The sequence below is a fragment of the Trachymyrmex cornetzi genome, unplaced genomic scaffold (genome assembly GCF_001594075.2).
Source record: "Trachymyrmex cornetzi isolate Tcor2-1 unplaced genomic scaffold, Tcor1.1 scaffold205, whole genome shotgun sequence".
In the NCBI taxonomy this organism is placed as follows: domain Eukaryota; kingdom Metazoa; phylum Arthropoda; class Insecta; order Hymenoptera; family Formicidae; genus Trachymyrmex; species Trachymyrmex cornetzi.
Genome location: NW_017296691.1, coordinates 792034 through 810184, shown reverse-complemented (window position 1 = coordinate 810184; position 18151 = coordinate 792034). Strand labels below are relative to the sequence as shown.

At 33.9% G+C, this 18151-nt stretch overlaps 2 protein-coding genes and 1 long non-coding RNA gene across 9 annotated transcripts in view; 2 read left to right on the top strand and 1 right to left on the bottom strand.

Annotated features, from left to right (window-relative positions):
* Positions 1–414: 414 nt before the first annotated feature.
* On the bottom strand, positions 415–11261 carry wcy (WW domain-containing adapter protein with coiled-coil wacky). 6 transcript variants are annotated; one of them, XM_018505438.1, is made up of 13 exons: positions 11186–11238; positions 10450–10532; positions 10031–10064; positions 7854–8094; positions 7222–7307; positions 6571–6651; positions 6019–6217; positions 4039–4431; positions 3085–3311; positions 2583–2724; positions 1809–2035; positions 1599–1726; positions 415–1522 (listed from the first exon to the last, which is right to left on the bottom strand). In XM_018505438.1, exons 2-13 carry the CDS (start codon positions 10488–10490, stop codon positions 1444–1446), a joined length of 1878 nt encoding a protein of 625 aa, XP_018360940.1. In that variant the 5' UTR covers positions 10491–10532; positions 11186–11238; the 3' UTR covers positions 415–1443. The 6 variants fall into 6 exon arrangements, with proteins under 6 accessions (XP_018360940.1, XP_018360942.1, XP_018360938.1 ...); XM_018505440.1 differs by lacking the exon at positions 11186–11238 and adding an exon at positions 8184–8193 and having other exon boundaries at positions 10450–10479; XM_018505436.1 differs by lacking the exons at positions 10450–10532; positions 11186–11238 and adding an exon at positions 8184–8193 and having other exon boundaries at positions 10031–10388.
* A 484-nt stretch (positions 11262–11745) lies between these two features.
* On the top strand, positions 11746–16786 carry LOC108759811 (uncharacterized). Of its 2 annotated transcripts, XM_018505449.1 has the most exons (7): positions 11746–12763; positions 13441–13695; positions 13839–13962; positions 14048–14192; positions 14293–14377; positions 14462–14846; positions 14910–16786. In XM_018505449.1, exons 2-7 carry the CDS (start codon positions 13487–13489, stop codon positions 16764–16766), a joined length of 2805 nt encoding a protein of 934 aa, XP_018360951.1. In that variant the 5' UTR covers positions 11746–12763; positions 13441–13486; the 3' UTR covers positions 16767–16786. The 2 variants fall into 2 exon arrangements, with proteins under 2 accessions (XP_018360951.1, XP_018360952.1); XM_018505450.1 differs by lacking the exon at positions 11746–12763 and having other exon boundaries at positions 13360–13695.
* Positions 16787–17002: 216 nt separating this feature from the next.
* LOC108759780 (uncharacterized) overlaps positions 17003–18151 on the top strand; it is a 2813-nt gene continuing 1664 nt past the window's right edge. Inside the window, exon 1 of the long non-coding RNA XR_001940046.1 lies at positions 17003–17850. This is a non-coding gene — a long non-coding RNA (uncharacterized LOC108759780). The remainder of the gene's footprint in view (positions 17851–18151) is intronic.

Below are 18151 nucleotides of genomic sequence, written 5' to 3'. Positions count from 1 at the left end.
ACACACACACACACACACACACACATAAATATTGCTCTACAAACTGTTATAAAAAACTATTTTAAAAGATAATTTTCAACAGTATGATATGCAAATAATTCTTTTGGGACATTTTTTTAGTATATTCGTTTAATATATTCTTTTTTCCATTATCTTGCAGAATAATATTCAAATAAATAAATCATACAGTGAAAAATGGTTCAAAAAACCTCATTAAAGAATTCCTTAACAATATAGTCCTTTAAACAACTATTATAATTCGCAATGTATCAACTATTTCATATACAGTACTATGTTTGTTAAACGCTAGAATTATGGATACAACGTAATAAAATTTTATTTGTGTATTTCATTTGACATAGTTAGGAGATTACGAATAAAGTAAAACGAGTTATTTGTAATTATAATATAAAAAATGCGTATTTTTATTTTAATTCATAGTTTCGATACAATAATTGTTCTTATTAACTGAAAAAATTTACCATGCATAAAATTATATCGTTCGTAAATAATACTCACTCTGATTCTGCTATTTACACACTAGAAATTAAATGGTAGCCGTTTGTTATTCTAAAATTTCGCGCGCGTCAATGCTATACTTTTTAATTACACGATGTAAATAGGAGAGCATGTATAATAATATATCAATACTTGCTCACAGCGATGATACATTCTACAATGTCAAGAAACCCTGTAATAAAATGATTGGAGATCGAACACAAATCTGAATATAAAATATATAATTTCCTCTGTCTCATATTTAATGTAAATATATTTAATATAAGTTCTCTAAAAGCGATTCTCTCCCTCTCTCAACGAAAAATTTAGGAGATTAGGTAAGTGAAACTATGGCTGATAAAGAACTGTATTAAAATTTGTGGCACGAATTTTATTCCGAGATTTACAACAAAAATTTCAACTAGTTAAAATGCCGCTTAATCTTGGGATATGAAACATTGACACGTATAACATAGGTAAATACAAGACGATGTGGACAATTCAGATATACAATTCAGTAGTTTGCATTGAACTGATAAAATTGATTCGTTTTTCTAATCATTTAGTGTTGTGTTTGCGACTTCTCAAGTAGCACACAGCGCTTACGTTAACAAAGAGCTAACAAAGCGCACATAATCACTTTTTTAGCGCTTTGCAAGCACTGCTGTGCTACTTGTGTTGGATAGGCCTGATGTGCTTCTCAGAGAGGTGGATTCACTAATAAATTCATTAATTACTTATTAAGACTCGTTGGCTGATAAATGAAACAGCCAATCCTCTCTGAGCAGCCCATGTTCATTCGCTATTATATCACTTCTATTACGATATTATAATTTAGGTACAATCTTAATTATTCAATATTAATGAGAATATTAATAATCATGTTTTATTTTGCTTGAATTAATTATAGATTGTAATCATAATTATTTTATAAAGATTCTTACACTAAGAATCGTCAGACATGAAGGAATTTTGGGATTTTAACTCCTCTAGTGTTTGAATTTGTTGACGGAGGAATAATATCCTAAAATAACAAGTAAATAAGCGACATGATTGTTTTGTTTACATATTTATTAAATGTGCTATAACATGAAACTTACCTTTGTTCCTGTAACGTTGCCTGAATTTCTGTCAGCCTCACTATCGATCGTGCCGTCTTCAATTCTGCGGACACTCTCGTACACTGCAAACTGCCCATTGTATGTGCTTCCTCACTAAGTTTCTGTGCCTGTACATAAATATTATTTAATTTAAGAAAATCATCTGGTAACAGTAAAGGGACTATTATTTAAGAAATACTGGATTCGCACCTGTTTTTCGAGAATATCAGCAGGAAAAGCACGCACATGCTGTGTTAAGTCTTCCCGATAATGATTAGCGAGAGATGGTGTTAAAGAAGGTGTTAAAGGAGGCTGCACTCTTGACAATGCCTGCAAACCTCCTGTATTACTCAAATTTCCAAGGGAACCTAATGTACTGAGACTTTGCAAGGAGCTTAGACCTTGAACTCCGGAATTCGTTCCTCCAGGACTTGTCACTATACAAATAAATGATAATATATATAATAAAATATAACGAAAAGAAATTTTTTTAAATACAAACAAAAATGGAAGAGATACTTAATAATAAAAGATAAAAAAATTTATTTCGACACATTGTTTCACGAATTAAAATAATTTATCAACATATTAGTTTACTTTCTATATTATATTTTAGTTAGGATATATTTTAATTTTAATATATATATATATATATATAATTTAGATGAAGTTAATAAATTCAAAAATTAAATTTTATTTTACCCAAACAGCTATTTTTAATTCAACCTAAGTATTTAAAAATTCAATTTTAGTATTGTGATTAAAATGGAAATCAAGTGTGCCGTAAATAAATCTCGTAATAAGAATCTATAATAGTGACAGTTAATAACTAACACAAGAATAGCGTTCTAGCCTATACTTAGTATTTAATCGAATTAAATGAACTGTAATAGAAAATGATTTATATGATGAAAGAATATAAGTACACATAAAGGCAAAAACAGTGATTTAAAATATAAGCATTATATAAAACAAAAGACTTACATTTTCGCGCATCAATACAATCCTGGGTTTCTGAATGTGTGGGAGTAGGTGGACCCTCGCTGGTAATATTGCCACTTGTATCAACTTTTAATGGAACCATCACATCACTTCCAGTATTAGTTCGATCCCCACTAACAGACTGCTATAATAACAAGTATATACAATTATGAATATCATTCATACATGTTTTACAATGTTTTAAAATAAAAAAGGAAAAAATAACTAGTTGATTATATTATAATTTGAAAATTACCGGATATGTTTTCGATTACGTCACAAAAAAGTAGTTAAGTTACCGTTTTGTTAATAGGCAAGCATTAATAATTATGAAATTTTCCCGATTAATTAAAATAGTGTAAAAAAAAATTTAACTTTCAAATTGATAATTAAAATATCAAATTTCGCATTACTTTAATTAAATTTTATTTCAACAGAGAGAAATATAACTTATAATTTCATTATATGTCTCCAAGTATTAGAAACATTAAAAATGCTCTCTTACTTGTCGGGATAGCAAGATAGCTGTTTGAATTGTCTGTAATGCTTTCTGTGGTGTGATGTCAGGTTGTTCTTTGTTGCCCGTAATTTGTGATAGTAGTCTTGGGAGATTTGCTAGTGACACCGGTGGTCCCGGAGCATTACTACTTCCCTGTTGTTGCGTTGGCGAACTAAGTTTTCCAGTTGCCTGTGGTGTCGTTGACGATGGATGTGATGTTAACCGAGGTAACGCTAACGAAAGTATAACAAAAATAACTGTATCAAAAATTAATAAAAATTGAGGCATATAAAAATGTAGTAAGTTAATATTAAAAGAAAATTTAAATTAAATTTTTTAATAAAAAAAATTTTATTTAAAAAAGTTCATAAAAACAATAATCATTGTAATTTCTCAAAAATAAAATGTTTCATGCATGATGAAATTATTATATTATTCAGAATTGTCACAAATATATTCCTCATCCTAAAAAATTCCATAACTTTTCCCTGATTTCCAGACAAAATTTAATGATTTTTCCTGATACTTTCAATAATATTTTGAAATTTTTGTATTTTTGTCTTAATTTGGAAAAATCAAGTCAAATATTTTGTTGAAAATGCAATTTAACATAACAATGTAAATTACTATTAATGTTGCCAACACAGCTTGCATTTTATTGTTAAGCTGGTAGTTCCAAAACTGCGTAAGTGTGATGTATGCATATTGAATGCATATTGAATGCTTCTTTAAAGCCAAGACTTTTTATTTTCCAGAAAATTTTGCAAAATTCCCTGACTTTTCCCTGATTTCCAGTTTTGTGGCATTTCCCTGACATTTCCCTGTTATTAAATATCATTTTAAATTGTAATATTTCTACTTTAAACATTTTTTTTACTTAATATTATATATATTTTGAAAAATATCATATTTTCTATATGCTGCAGCAACGTGTACATAATATATAAAAGGAAAACCTACCAGCGGCCAGGAGAACAGGGCCTTGTGGCAGTGGATCATGAGCGCAGGATGACGTTAAAGGTTCCGAAGTGGGTGTAGAATCACCTGGTGAGATATCCATATCTTGAGTTTGGCGTTCTACACTAACTTCTTCTCTACATTCTCTAGATTCTCTTTCTCTTTCCCGTTCTCGTTCTCGTTCACGTTCACGTTCTCGCTCTCGTTCTCGTTCTCGTTCTCTTTCCCGTTCTTTTTCCCGCTCTCTCTCCCTTGCGGAAACATCATCTCTGCTACTGCCACCACCGCTCGCGCTACATAAGCTCCAGTATTCTCGTTTGTCAGACTGTCGCGACGATTTACCATCTCGCATACTGCTACTGCTATTTGATCGCGAGTTGGAATGTTTATCATGACCTGCCCAGAACAATTTCAGTTTTGGTAAAGTCTTATATGTATATATTTCATATATAAAAAAGCAAAGAATTGTTTTATTAGAAATTCAAATTATATATGTAATATGTGAATGTAATTGTTCCTTAATCTTTTTAAATACATCACACAAACGCACACTGAGAGAAAAGATTTTGTTATAGGAACAAATCAAGGGAAAGCAAATGTGATATTTGTTAAAAAAACAATCGATTTGTTACGATTACAAATTAATTCGTCAATGTAAAATAATCAATCGTATCGCTAGCAAATAAGAGGCTCATATATATATAAAAGTCTATCCAAAAGATAGGTTAGATTCTATATAGTTTGTTTCTGTTACTAATAATTGGTTGGTATAGCAGACTAGCAGCAATCACAACAACATAATTTGTTGTTACATATTTACCGATCACCGGTTAAAGGTACTGGTGGCTTGCTAAATTAACAAAATCCTTTCTCTCAGTGCAATATGCATTTCTTGTTATTTTATTTAATAAATAATATAATATAAGATAAACTAAAGGATATATCAAGTTTTAAAATAGGAAAAATTAAATAAATATATATTTTATTTATATCAGTTTTCATAGAGATTTTTCTGTAACCAGGGTTGTCACAGAAAATGAATTAAAAAATTCCCTGACTTTTCCAGGTTTCCCAGATAAAAATGGGAAATTTCCATGAGACCAATATAAAATATGTAAAAATTTTAACATAATAGAATATGTAAAAAATTTTTTTTTACATTTAGAATCAAAGATTGTAAGAAAGCTAGCTTATATCATTAAAAACGCAAAAAAAGCTTAATAGCATAATAAAATTTTGGGGACAAATTCAAGCCAACAAAAAATAAATTAGTATTGGAAAAAAAATGCAGTTATGACGAAAAAGAGCGATTAAATAAAATTATTGAATAAAATATAAATTTAAATTATTTTTTTACAATCATTTAAAGTGCGAGTTTTAAACGTATTTGACTATAAACGTCAGATATAATATTTAAAAAATTATAAAAAATATTTGGAATAGCAGCAGTTTAAGGGAATTGTTCAATGTTTCTTTGTAAGTGCAAAGTTCAAAATTCTAGTCTCTTTTATATTATTCTCTAACTTTTCCCGGTTTTTCCGGTTTTCTAGGTCTGTGGCAACCATGATAACGTAAATACCTATAAGTACAAATATCAAAACTATAAATATTAAATGTCAATCAAAAAAATCAAATTTATTATTATGTGTTTTACTTAAACAAAAACTTACTTTATTTCATTATTCTTTTTCATTCATTATATCTAACACTTTACATATTGTATTTAACGAATATAAAAGAATGTCGTGTGGCTGTGTGAGCGATGGACTCATAACCAATAGGTCGTAAGTTCAAATCCTGCATCCCTCTGTATGTACAGAAAATCCGTACATACATCCTTTTATATATACAAAAAAATTTCGTACTCACTTAGCGGGAGTCGTAGAGGAGTTCTTTAAATCTAGGTAACTCTTTGACTGTTCAGACATATAGGGATCCATTCCTCCGCTACTACTACTAACAATTATGAAAATTTAGACGTACTTGACCTAGAAGAGTAGTCACTAGATTGGCGTGGACGATTATCTGTCCGACTGATCCATTCCCGTGGTTTTTCCCATTGAGAAACTTCCGTCTTGCAGTTGTAATAATACTTCTTTCCTGACGAACTCATGTGTTCGGACCAATCGCCAAATCTGGCTGTCCGTTCCGTTGCACCTCCTCGCTCATCACCACGTTTATCCTAAACAGACTGTTCTAAAATTTCCGGAAACAATTGAATAGATGGGGAATATTTGCATCAATTCCAAAACGTGTTCGAAAAGTTGACGTTATATTCATCTATATTCTTGAGGCTATTAAGATATTGATTACGTACACATAAAGTTATTTAAAATTATGGTAGCAAACAAAAATGTATATAGAAGTTTTCAGAATAGTTTTTTTTTTAATCAATGGAAATAAATATATAATTAAATTTTGCTATTGGAATGAATGTATAACAATTAAATAGTATAATTTTATCTTTTACTTAGAATTTTGAATTTATAACTGATGCCAATATAAAATGAATAAACGTAATTATAATACACTAACCTGACAGGAATTGTGTGATGGTTTTCTCTGGGATGAAGATTCCCTTGATGAATTTGATGATAATTTTAAGGGATGTAAGATCTATAAAGACATAAACACAAACGTTATTATGATAGTGCACATGCATCTAAAAAGATATATATTTGTTTTTAATTAAAAAAGGCATGCAATATTAAATGCCTTTTTAAAGTAAAGTTTTAAATAAATTCATCAGACTGTGACCACATACAAGTTATCTAACAGTCCATTTGCACATGAAACGTTTTTAATAAAAGCTTATTATGACTGCACATGCTTAAAAAAATAGATATCTATTTCATATATGTATATATTTGTAATTTAGATAGATATATTTAAAATTTTCCCAAAATTAAAAATTTCTAATTCTCTTCTTTGCAAGAGCTTTTTTTGTCTATTTATTTAATATTTTTTATAATAGAAATTAAAAATAGTAAAAAAATTTATAATTTCATACACAGCATGAGTAAAAATAAATTTATGTCTAATAAGTAAAGATTTATTATACATATAACACAATAAATGTTTCCGAGCAACTCTGAAAAAGATCTGAAGAATACTTAATTGACAATTATATCCTTTTTATTATATGTAATAATCATTAAATTAGACATTAAGGTCGAAGATACTCACCTCCCCACTACTCCTATCGTGGTTGGTCCTGTGTTCTGAATCCCTGCTCTCACGGCTTCTCTTGTCTTTTAGGGATCGTGCACAATCTACACATATGCAAGCAAGCATGTTACAGCTGAAAATATTAAGAGACAATTCTGTTTTTATACTGGAGAAAGGAAAGGGAGATGAGACTCTAGATAAAAAAAAGGAAAATTGTATTATTTCATAGAAATATTACCACCTATACGTTATACAAAAAAATACGTAAACTGATATTTATGAATTTGTATTCAATAATATTCACAAATTTATGCTTTCTTTATTGGGTAACTGTTAAAATATAAAAGCTCGCTTTATGCAGAATGTTGAGGACACACGAAAATAATAGTTTTGTTAAAGAATCTAAAAATTTACAACTCGATACAGATCCGAAAATAATTTTGTTTGCACCATCAAAATAATTATGTAAAACGTTTAAACATTGATTGACAATGCTGCAAAAAGTTTTATTATTCTAGTGGCTACTAGTTTAAACGTCTTACATAATTATTTTGATGATTCAAACAAAATTATTTGCATATTTATCAAGTTAAAATTCAGTTATTTTAACAAAACTGTTCTTTTCATGGACCAAAATAAAAATTATTTACCGGAATACTTGTCCCTAGAGGAGGATAGTTTATAGTCTCTATTTTCTCTCTCCTTCTTGTAAAGAGGCTTGGATGTGTAATTCCGAGGGCTGTCCCGGTCCGTCCCCATGCCCATTCCCAAGCTGCCGGCTGGACTGTAAGAGTTACCATTTGGAGAGTCGCGCATACGTCCTTCGTAGCGACTGTCCGATGACGTGGTCGAGGAGGAATAGCCACCCTTAGAACTGCTGTACTTTGCGTTCTACAATCAGATCATTAACAATGTGTTTGGGATATGCATGACCACACAAGACATTATATAAATGAATCGGATACATCAAGATTGCTTACTTTTTTCATTCTGAATATATAAGATCGTTATTAAAAATGCTATTAATTATTATAAGCTTGATAATCCACTTGAGAATAACAGATTGTTTTGATCTAGTGGCCGTCTGCAAGAATGTATGTGTGAGAGCTATATATTGACTCTAATGATATTAAAAAGAACTCAAAAGGAACAAATATCAAATATTGAATAACGTTATGGTCAAAATGATTATATAATTCTGAAAAATCTCTGGTTCTTCTATGGAATCAACGGGATTAAATTGAAATCAATCACCAAATATTCATTCCATAAAATCACCAAATTTTTTTAGAAATACCAATTGCGCTTACCATCTCTGACTATCTTTTGTATCAATTATGCACATATTCTATTTTTAATCTAAGGACAAATTTTTCAATTAAACATTTTTCATTCCAGTATAGACTATATGAATATTTCCCAATATTATACTACAAAGACATGTTATATTATGTTGTATCCTAAATTTTTCAAGTACAAAGAGAATCTACCAAGTTACGGTGACTTGAGGATTATCACATTTACAGTTATTTCCGACAAAATACAGAAGAAAATGATGCAAAAGCTATTGAAACATGAGAGGGAGTGAAATAAGATTCTTACCGAGATAGGATCTCAAATATTTTTAGAGGATTACCTGCTAGAATAAATTATTGATTTTTTGAAAAGTGAGGTTATGTTTACAAGACCAGTAGGAAATTATTTCGTATCGGACGTAAAAATCGGGCGATACTGCGATTAATTACCATTCTCCCCATCTCGTGTGGACCAATTTAAGTATCGAGAACATAAATATTCGATTGTTAATACCACCCAGCACAAATGATAGCTTCAAGAGGACAAACACCACAGACAATCAATGAGAAGCGTGGGACAAATTCTTACAACTAATTACAGCTACAATATAAATTTATCTGTAAAGTACCTCAATTATTCGCATCGCGACAATGCGTTTAATGTACGAAATATTGTCAATGACCAAAATGTCACTTGTCAAAGCCGATTCTTTTCGCCTCGTCGAGCTCGTTAAATGCTTGCGTTCGAGGAGTCTCACGCGTAATATAGCAAATTGCCGACGATTAAGCCAATCGCGCGACGATTCGGCGACGACGTTGGCGCGCCTCGACCTGGCGAACGATCGACTCTACCTTGCTCGCGTGCGAGTGAGGAAAAAATCGGAACGAGGAACGCGGTAATAACGACGACAAAGACAAGCCCGATGCGGCGGGAGCGTGCACAATGGAGCAGACGATCTCGCGGGGACGTAACGACGCGTGAAAAATGAATCGCGCTGACGCGATCGTCCGGACGTCGTCTTGCCGCGGAATCGTCGTCGAACGTGCATTATCGATTCCCGGCCGCGCGACCGCGAGGTCCGCGAGTCCTGAGCCCTGGCGGAAAGAAAACGACGGCGAACGGGGCCCGTTTCTCACCACCGTGCCCCGTCAGCCGAGAAACCGAATACGAACTTTGGAACTGCTCTGCGCGGACGAGGGCTGTCACCGCGGTTGAGTCCCGTCGTGTCCTCCGCGCAAGAACCGGAGCGATCTCATCTTTCTCCGTCTCTCTTTCTCTTTCTCTCCTCCTCCTTCTCCTCCCCCTGTCTTCAGCAGACGTGTCGCGCGGGTAACGACGCGGAACCACGGGCGAAAATAATGCGTTGCTGCTCGACGACAATGGGACGATGAAGACTCCGATGATCGTACCAGACGACGTGAGAGAGGCTGTCCGTCCCGAGAAATGATCACACCTCCCCCCCTCACCCCCTCCCCGACCCTTAACCGTATCGTAGATCCCACCAATCGCTTCGGTGGTGACAGATATTTACCTGATAGGGATGGGCCTGGTGCTTTTCGAAGTACCTGGAATCATAAGACAACGGGCCGTGAGCGAGGGAGGTCGTGGCGCGGTGTCCGCCGCCGTCGCGGTCATTTCCACGGGGAACGGCACCCGAGCGAATCCCCATCGTGGAAACTGGTCGTGCCCGCGGTACGTCGTGCGGCGGTTTTGTGGCAGTGAGTGCTGCGATGCGTGTGTACGGTCGAGCGGGTCGTACGGACGAATGGACGGATGTCGGGTGAACGAGAGGTGAGGTGAGCTAGTGCGGAGAGAGCGCGCGAGAGAGAGAGAGAGAGAGAGAGAGAGAAGCGAGAGGGAGAGAAGAGATAGATAGAGCGAGAGAGATAGAAAGAGAAAGAGAGAGATTAGCCGTGTGTCAGTATCGGGTATTTGACGGTAGAGCCCTACCCATCGCTGATCCTTTGAGGTTTCCTCGCATGCATTACCATCAATGCCAGTGTCTGTGGGAAATTCGCGGCCTCGGATGTTCCCTTTTCGGTCGGTCAGTGTCATAAAAACAACATTAACGTTTATTTAGCAGTTAACTTTCTTTCTACCCGGACGCCATGTCACATACGTGCTCGGCCGCTGCCGGGCGACTTGGACGAAACGCTCGCGCGACGGCGTGCGCGCAGTGAGCGCACCCCGCTGGTGGGGGAGCTCCGATCACGTCCAGGGACGTGGAGCACGAAGGTGCGCGGCGGATATTGTTTAGTTCCATAAATGCATACTGGTATACATATAGATATATATGTGTGTGTGTGTGTAGCGTATATCGGTATATGTATATACGTGTGTACAGCACACTAAACCAATCGTTTCAGCGAGCGCCGAGAGCCGGGAGTTTACACAAGCTCAGAACACGATACGCCCAACGCGACTATCGCGACTATGTTAGCCATTTGTGCCAATCGTCAACTTCCGGGAATCCATAATCTCGCAGGAAACGCGTCTCCTCCGAGATTCGCGATCGTTAACGCGAATACGAGCCGCGAGTTCAATCATATCGGTCCGCTAATTTCCCCGCGGATATTCCGAGAAAAAAAAAATTGCATTTGTCGGGAAAAAAATGGAATTTCAGAAGGATCCTCTGTAATATCCGCACGCACCTCCGGGAATATCCAACGTTCGCCAGTTTACGTACATACAACACGCGTGACGCGGCGTGGCACGGTCGTCGCGATTGTCGCGATTGTCGCGAAATATCGTGATTATCGAGCACGCACCTGACGCGACGGTGACGGACGGTTCCGCGCACTGCGCAGAGCGGGCGTGCGCAACCTGCGCGCACGGCGCCGTGCGCCGTCGGGGCCATCGGCCGTTGCAGCAGGCGAGACGCGAGGAGCGCTCGCTCACTGCGCTCACTGCGCTCCCTGCTGACGTTTGCGCAGCCGAGCGATCTGGAGCGATCGGCAGCTTCACCGAACTGTAGCGTTTTCGCTACGAGTTCTGAATTCTCAACGAGTTTGATTAATAACGTTGTTCTACTATTGGTAGAGCATGAACGTTATTAAGCCGACTTGGGTTGGTGCTATTAGTTGCGTTTGCCTTAGATGCTTTCATCGCTTTTATGCTTGTACTCTTATTTTACGTATATATAGCCAATTATATTATACACTGATTTAACGTGCGTAAAAATAAAATGTAAATATTTCGAATTGTAAAATACAGATTTTTACTTAATCGCAATGAAATGTATTGAGCTTTTATGAGCATCTCTTATTATGTGTTTGAGTTTTATATTAAACACATATTTCTCAATTTGTGTATGTACGATGGCTTTAATGTGCACCAGTGCGTACCGAGTGCATTCAATCGAATTCATTATAATGAACGATAAAGAGGCGCTCGGATAAAATGTTTGCACGATGCTAGTACATTCTGATATCCAGCCAACTCCTCGTCTGACGTAACTCCTATCTGACAGCACATCGCGATCCGCACGCTGTGCGAATATTGTGCTTGTAAAAGCGCCAGTAATCAGACTTAAAATTTCGACTACACGTCGTGACCAATCGTGACAGCACTATGCAAACATCACCTGCTTTATCGTACAAAATGACATAATAACTGCAGCGTATTGACTGTGCTATACATTGGCACAATGTGCTGGCATGCGAGGTTATTTAGGGATACTTAAAGCACGTAAAAACGTTCAATCCGAACGCAGGTCGCAGCCTTGGCGAGTTGCGAGTGTCTTCCGACAGGCGGCGCGTTGTCAACGCAAGCGGCTGAGCTACAACGAACGAACGAGACGAGTGGCTGTGTCTCTGAAATATCACTGGCTAAGTGAACCCCCGTGACACGGGCCCGTGTTGGGGACCAAGGCCAATATAAAGGAAGAAGAACGAGCAGCGAACGAGTGAGCGAGCGAGCGAAGTGTGTCGTTGTCGTCGGCAGCGAACAGCGATTAACGAGCGGAGCACGAACGCGTCCTGACTCCTCTGCCTTGCGCGTTTAGTGGTCGTAAATCTCGGAGGAAGATGCCGCAGCCTCACGGACGGCTAATTTAGCTTGATTTAGCTGCTGGCTGCTGCTGCTGCGGATGGAAGAACGGCTACGGGCTACGCCAGATACCGTGATTCGGATGCGACTTGGAAGAAACGCTCGGCCAGGAAGAGAACTCGCTCAACCGGGAAGAGAAGCCTCTACGTTGACAGGCCACTACACGCCAAGAGGGCACGGCGGGTTATCGACACATCAGAAATCTGCGACAGACGCTGTAAGACGAAGAGACTTTTTCTTTTCGAACGATTTCGGATCATTTCCCTCGTGATACCCTCGTTCCTTGCCACGAAAAAACGCGGAACCACTGCATGATAATTTTACATGAAACATCGCGTGCCGCTATGATATTAAAGTCTGCACCTGTCATGATATCTGAAAGTTGTTGGCGATTTCTGACAATACGTTTAGATATACCTATTTCTATCACGCTACTCTTTTAGTTTAGTAATTTAACTTTTCTATTAATTACTATATCTATGTATAACAAATTTTAACAATTGTAGTTTTGCTATTTTAAACATTTGGCTTATATATATTACTTTTTATTTTAATATGATATAATTTTATCATAAATATAGCATACACAGAAAATAATTTTAATACCTGATTAATAATAATAATTATTATTTAAAGTGCCAACAGTCAAGTGAACTTAAATTTTTACATTTAATACATTTTTTATGTATATCATAAAACATATATTTTTTATAAATTTGTAGAAACAAATTTTAATAGTCAGTAATTATGCCTTTCTATACTTGACTTGATTGGTACAAGATGTTTGTCTATTAAATAAAACATTATAAATTTCATCAACATTAAAATATAAATTTAAAACATTAAATATTGATTATTGTGTTGTGCATGCTGTAAGTCTTTTTATAATTGCAGAGGATTTGTAGTGTAAACCTACAGAGCTACAGAGGAAGATATCGTTATGGATACCAATTCTAAATGTGAAAATAATAAAAATACAAAAAAACGTTTAAAAAGTCAGGAAAAAAGTCTGGAAGACATCAGATTGGAAGATAATAACAAAATTGAACAACTACTTCCATGGTTACTAAAATTCAATAAAATCATACGTTCGTGTACAGGAAGTAGAAATTATGAACATCTGGAACGATTGGTTTTCTTCTACACCCAGTAAGATTATCATTTACATCAATATGAAGATCCAATTCAACGTTGTTAAATTTTTTACAAGTAGAAATTTCACACATGTATAAACAGATCAGGGATTAAATAAAGTATATACATAAAAGATATGTAATTTTGCTGTATTTCAGGAATATTCTTTCTAGCGTAGCAGAGAACACTGTCGAATTTAATGATAAAATTAATTTGATAAAAAACCATATTAATAAAATGTTAATATTCTTTCACATGTATTGGCTTGATATAAAACAACAGGTACTATTAATCCTAATTATTTGTTTTCATTTTACAGATTTGTAAATATAAGATCATTGTTAATCTTTCGTCTTTTCTTTCTCAGAATGTAGATTATAGTCAATATTTAAATAAAATATCAGCTTTGTTAAATGTGTACATAGATATGGAGTTAAAAACTTCTAGTCACGTCGTTAAAGATTCTTCTGAAGTTGCTGCAAAGATTCTTGCAGCATTGTACATATATCTAAGTAAGTGTTATCAAAAATTGATTTTGGAAAAATTGATTCGATCTGACTGCCGATAAATAAGAGAGAGAAAGAGAGTTCTCTAATATTAAACTGTTTACAGATAACTCGGAAGAACATATTTTCAGGATATTACTTAGAAATACACACACAAAAAAATATACAAAAGTATGCAATCATATATTTATGTACGTAAATATATTTTTTAACATATTATATTATAGATATCTCAGACAATATTGAGATAATACAGATTATATTTTTTTACGTAGGAGGAGCTTTACTAATCTCAAAACAAAAACGACGTCTATAACCGATGTAGCTTATATCAGATATTTGCTCGCCTTTAAAATATGGAGAAAAATGGAAGAAACAGCAAAGAAGTTAAATCTTTCTGACCAAAAGAAAAGAATTGATGAGTTAGCCCTAATGCTGTTAGGACCGCGTATGCCAAAATTGCAAGATGAATTATTGAAATTTGTGCCTAGACCACCTATTCAAGAAAAAAATGAAACACTATGGTTAATAGAATCGAACCAATTTGATATAAAGGAATTTCATAAACAGTTCCTGCTATTTGAAGACAAAATGGATAACTCTACAGGTTTAAAATGTACCAAAACAATTCATGCTGATCAGACTTGTTCAAAGTCTCAGGTAAGATCTTTACATTTATTAAGTATAATGCAAATTTTAACGTTTGGGATACTGCTTTTTCAGAAGCATCAGATAAATTCGTTATTTCGTCCAAATAATTTCAATGGAGGTACATCTGAACAGAAAATAAATGAATGCTTAGATGGTTTACGAAATAATAATACATTATCAAATAATAAAAATAATAATGATAAATGTTTGGAAACTCATTTACAAAAAAGTGAATCATTGGAAGAAAACAATTCACACAAAATTATAATAATTGATTTAACTGGAGATGATAAAGTAAAAAGAAAAAGGACTAATCGAAATTCAGAATCTTCGAAAGTTAAGAAAAATAAGAGAAACAAAAAGAAGCATATCAATTCTTCAAAATATTCAAACAAACTTACAAATTCCGATGTTAAAGAACGTTCTAATGAAGCCAACAAAAACTTAAAAGAAAAATATCATTTAGAGTCTAAATCTGTTGATATCAAAAGTAGTAATGGTACAGAGAATTGTACTTCAGTTAGCAGTGATACCTGTATGGAGTTTACAAAAGAGGATGAGAAACAACACAGTTATAACTTGCGTTATTTGAAATCACCAATGTTAGACGATCAGAATATTAACGAGTTGAAGGCTAAAGTGTCGAAAAAAAGTAAATTAAAGAATTGTGTATCATCTAATATGACAATAGAAGATATAACTAGTTCTTGTGACAATTCGGCAACACAAAATAAGGATGCATTAACATCTCAGGAAGAAAGTGCCATGGAGACAATACCTTTAAAAACGTGCCAAAACAATGTTGCAGGTCAGCAGAATTGTCAATTTGATTTTAAGCAAGAATTACCAACAAGCACGGATTGTGCGATACAAACATCGTGCCCGTGTTGCAATACAAGGCATGTCGATCACTTTATAATGACTAGTTTGCAGTTTATAACTGATCGTAGCTCACTAATTACGGAAATGATAAAACAGAATGTATGTCAAGTTAATAAATGTCCAAAGTATTGTACAAATGTTATCGTGGCAAAAGCACAAGGGAATCTGCATAACACATTTTACGATAATAAAAACGATGTCAAATTGACTTGCGACACAATAAAAAATGATTGCAATAAATATGTTTATCTTTTGAATCATACTGATAAATGTGTCACGACTGTACACGCTGAAAAGAGAGTGCAATGTTTAGATAAATCCGATGACAAATGTACCGTTTCAACTACATTTACTGAAGATCAAGTTGTAGACCCACCATCGTATAGCCAACATGTCAATTTTGGTAATTTTGTAAAAATAAATGATCACGATAGTAAATATTCTGAAACTATGATAAAGGAACAACAAAAAGAAAGTGATTCTTTTATATTAAACGATCGATTACATTTCTCCAATGTAGAAGTCGATTGCAACATGAAAAAATTTTTCCCCAAAAAAGAAGAAACTAACGAGATGACAAACAATTATATAGACTTGGAGCACAATTTCGTAAATGATATTCAAAGTGAAACTCTTCTGGAAGATGTCTTCTGGCAACCTTCTGAACAGCCCGAAATTAATTTAACCGGTGTACTAAATAAATCTGAGGACACATGTATTGTCTCAACTACATTTATCGAAGATCAAATTATGGAATCGTCAATGGACAGTCAGCGTGTCAATTCTGATAATAGAAGAAAATGTGTTTATGAAGATACGATGAAGGAACGAGGAAAAAGCGATTGCGATACTTTGATGTCCTCTGAACATACGTTTGATACCGACTTTTTCGAAGTAGATTCAAAAGAAATTAGTGAAGTAATGAAAACTAATTGTATAAATGACTTTGATGATATTAATGTCTCAAATTTTGGAAATTTTCAAACTTTGGAAGATTTATTATCGAATGACACTACTAATTTCCTATCTCAGGAATATTTGTTTTAATTAAAATATATATATATACACATACATCATTTAACAAAAATGACGTTCTATGCAATAATCAAAATAATGCTATTGATAGTAATACAAATCTGATAACTTCTCATTTAAATGCTGATAACACCTTTCTGCAATTGCCAGCAAAGTTTGATAAACCTATGTCACTAAATCGTAATGAATTTCATCACAATGCTAAATATTATTGTAAACTAATTCAAATATCACTCTTTTAGATTTCATAGTCATGGAATTTCGATACTCTTCCTAATAAGTGAAATAATGATATCTGAACTAAATATTTTTATGTTTGCAAGAAAGAAGATGTTGAAAGCTTTCATATCCTGAAAGATAGGCTAAATTAATTCTTTAAATGAATTTTATATATTCAAGAATATTTAAAATGTCAAATTATTCGATAAAAAAAGAAAAGATTCTGCCTCAACATCATATTGCATAAGATACATATTAGCGCCAAGACACTATCGTGTCTCCAGATTTTCGTCCCTGAATGATTCTGGTTGACTTTTAATTAAAATACTATTTAATCGAAATGTAGATCGTACATTTATGCCACTAAGTGTCGCAAGCTATCAAATATAACAGATTTTTATTTACCGAAGAAACCGTGAAGAAAAAAATACAGTACAATAACGATGTTCACAAAAAAGTCATATTGAATAATTTCCAACCTCAAGAGAGATGAGTTACAGCAAGTTTTTAAAGAATTTTATTGACTTCTGCTTCTCAATATATTGAGATATGCCGTCAAGAAATTGCTTACTATCGTAAAAGGAATAATCTGCTTGAACATCTTACGCAAAACTGTATAAGATAAAATTTTATTTTGAATGAAATCTTAATAGTAATTTAAGACTACATCACAATAATTATAATTGAGACCATAGATCATAAGGTAACAAATATCATTAAGAAATAGACTGTCAGATGCATCAAATCACCACCCACTGAAAAAACATCTAAGAAGAAAAAAGAAAGAATCGTAGTTTTGTTCCTTCAAAATGCTAAATAAAATTGTTTACTCTGATTCAGTACGAGAAGGAAGTTCTATTTTCTACATTAAAAAAAGGTAACTTAATATTTAAATCTATGTTTTTAAATCTTATTATCATTTGAGGTTATTGTATTATTTTTTAGAATTATAAAATCTGTAAAACATTACGCACATATACTCCTACACAGAAGAACATCAAGATACATGATACACCTTCGAAGATTATCCTCTTCTTATATCAAAATTATTTATAAAAATTGTGTTGGCGTTTACTATAGAAAATATTTGTAGAATTATCATTTTTTTTAATTTCACAGAATATTAATAAGTGATAAATTAAAATCTATTAAAATTTGAATATAAGAATATATATATA

Excerpts from the sequence above, each read along its gene's own strand:
- wcy (XM_018505435.1), bottom strand. The coding sequence starts at position 10,168 with ATGGGGATTCGCTCGGGTGCCGTTCCCCGTGGAAATGACCGCGACGGC. Across the intron at positions 2,725-3,084 it reads CTATCTTGCTATCCCGACAA|CAGTCTGTTAGTGGGGATCG; the intron begins GTAAGAGAGCAT and ends TTGTTATTATAG. Across the intron at positions 1,523-1,598 it reads GCAACGTTACAGGAACAAAG|GATATTATTCCTCCGTCAAC; the intron begins GTAAGTTTCATG and ends TTGTTATTTTAG.
- LOC108759811 (XM_018505449.1), top strand. The coding sequence starts at position 13,487 with ATGGATACCAATTCTAAATGTGAAAATAATAAAAATACAAAAAAACGT. Across the intron at positions 14,378-14,461 it reads GTATGCAATCATATATTTAT|GAGGAGCTTTACTAATCTCA; the intron begins GTACGTAAATAT and ends TTTTTTACGTAG. Across the intron at positions 14,847-14,909 it reads AGACTTGTTCAAAGTCTCAG|AAGCATCAGATAAATTCGTT; the intron begins GTAAGATCTTTA and ends CTGCTTTTTCAG.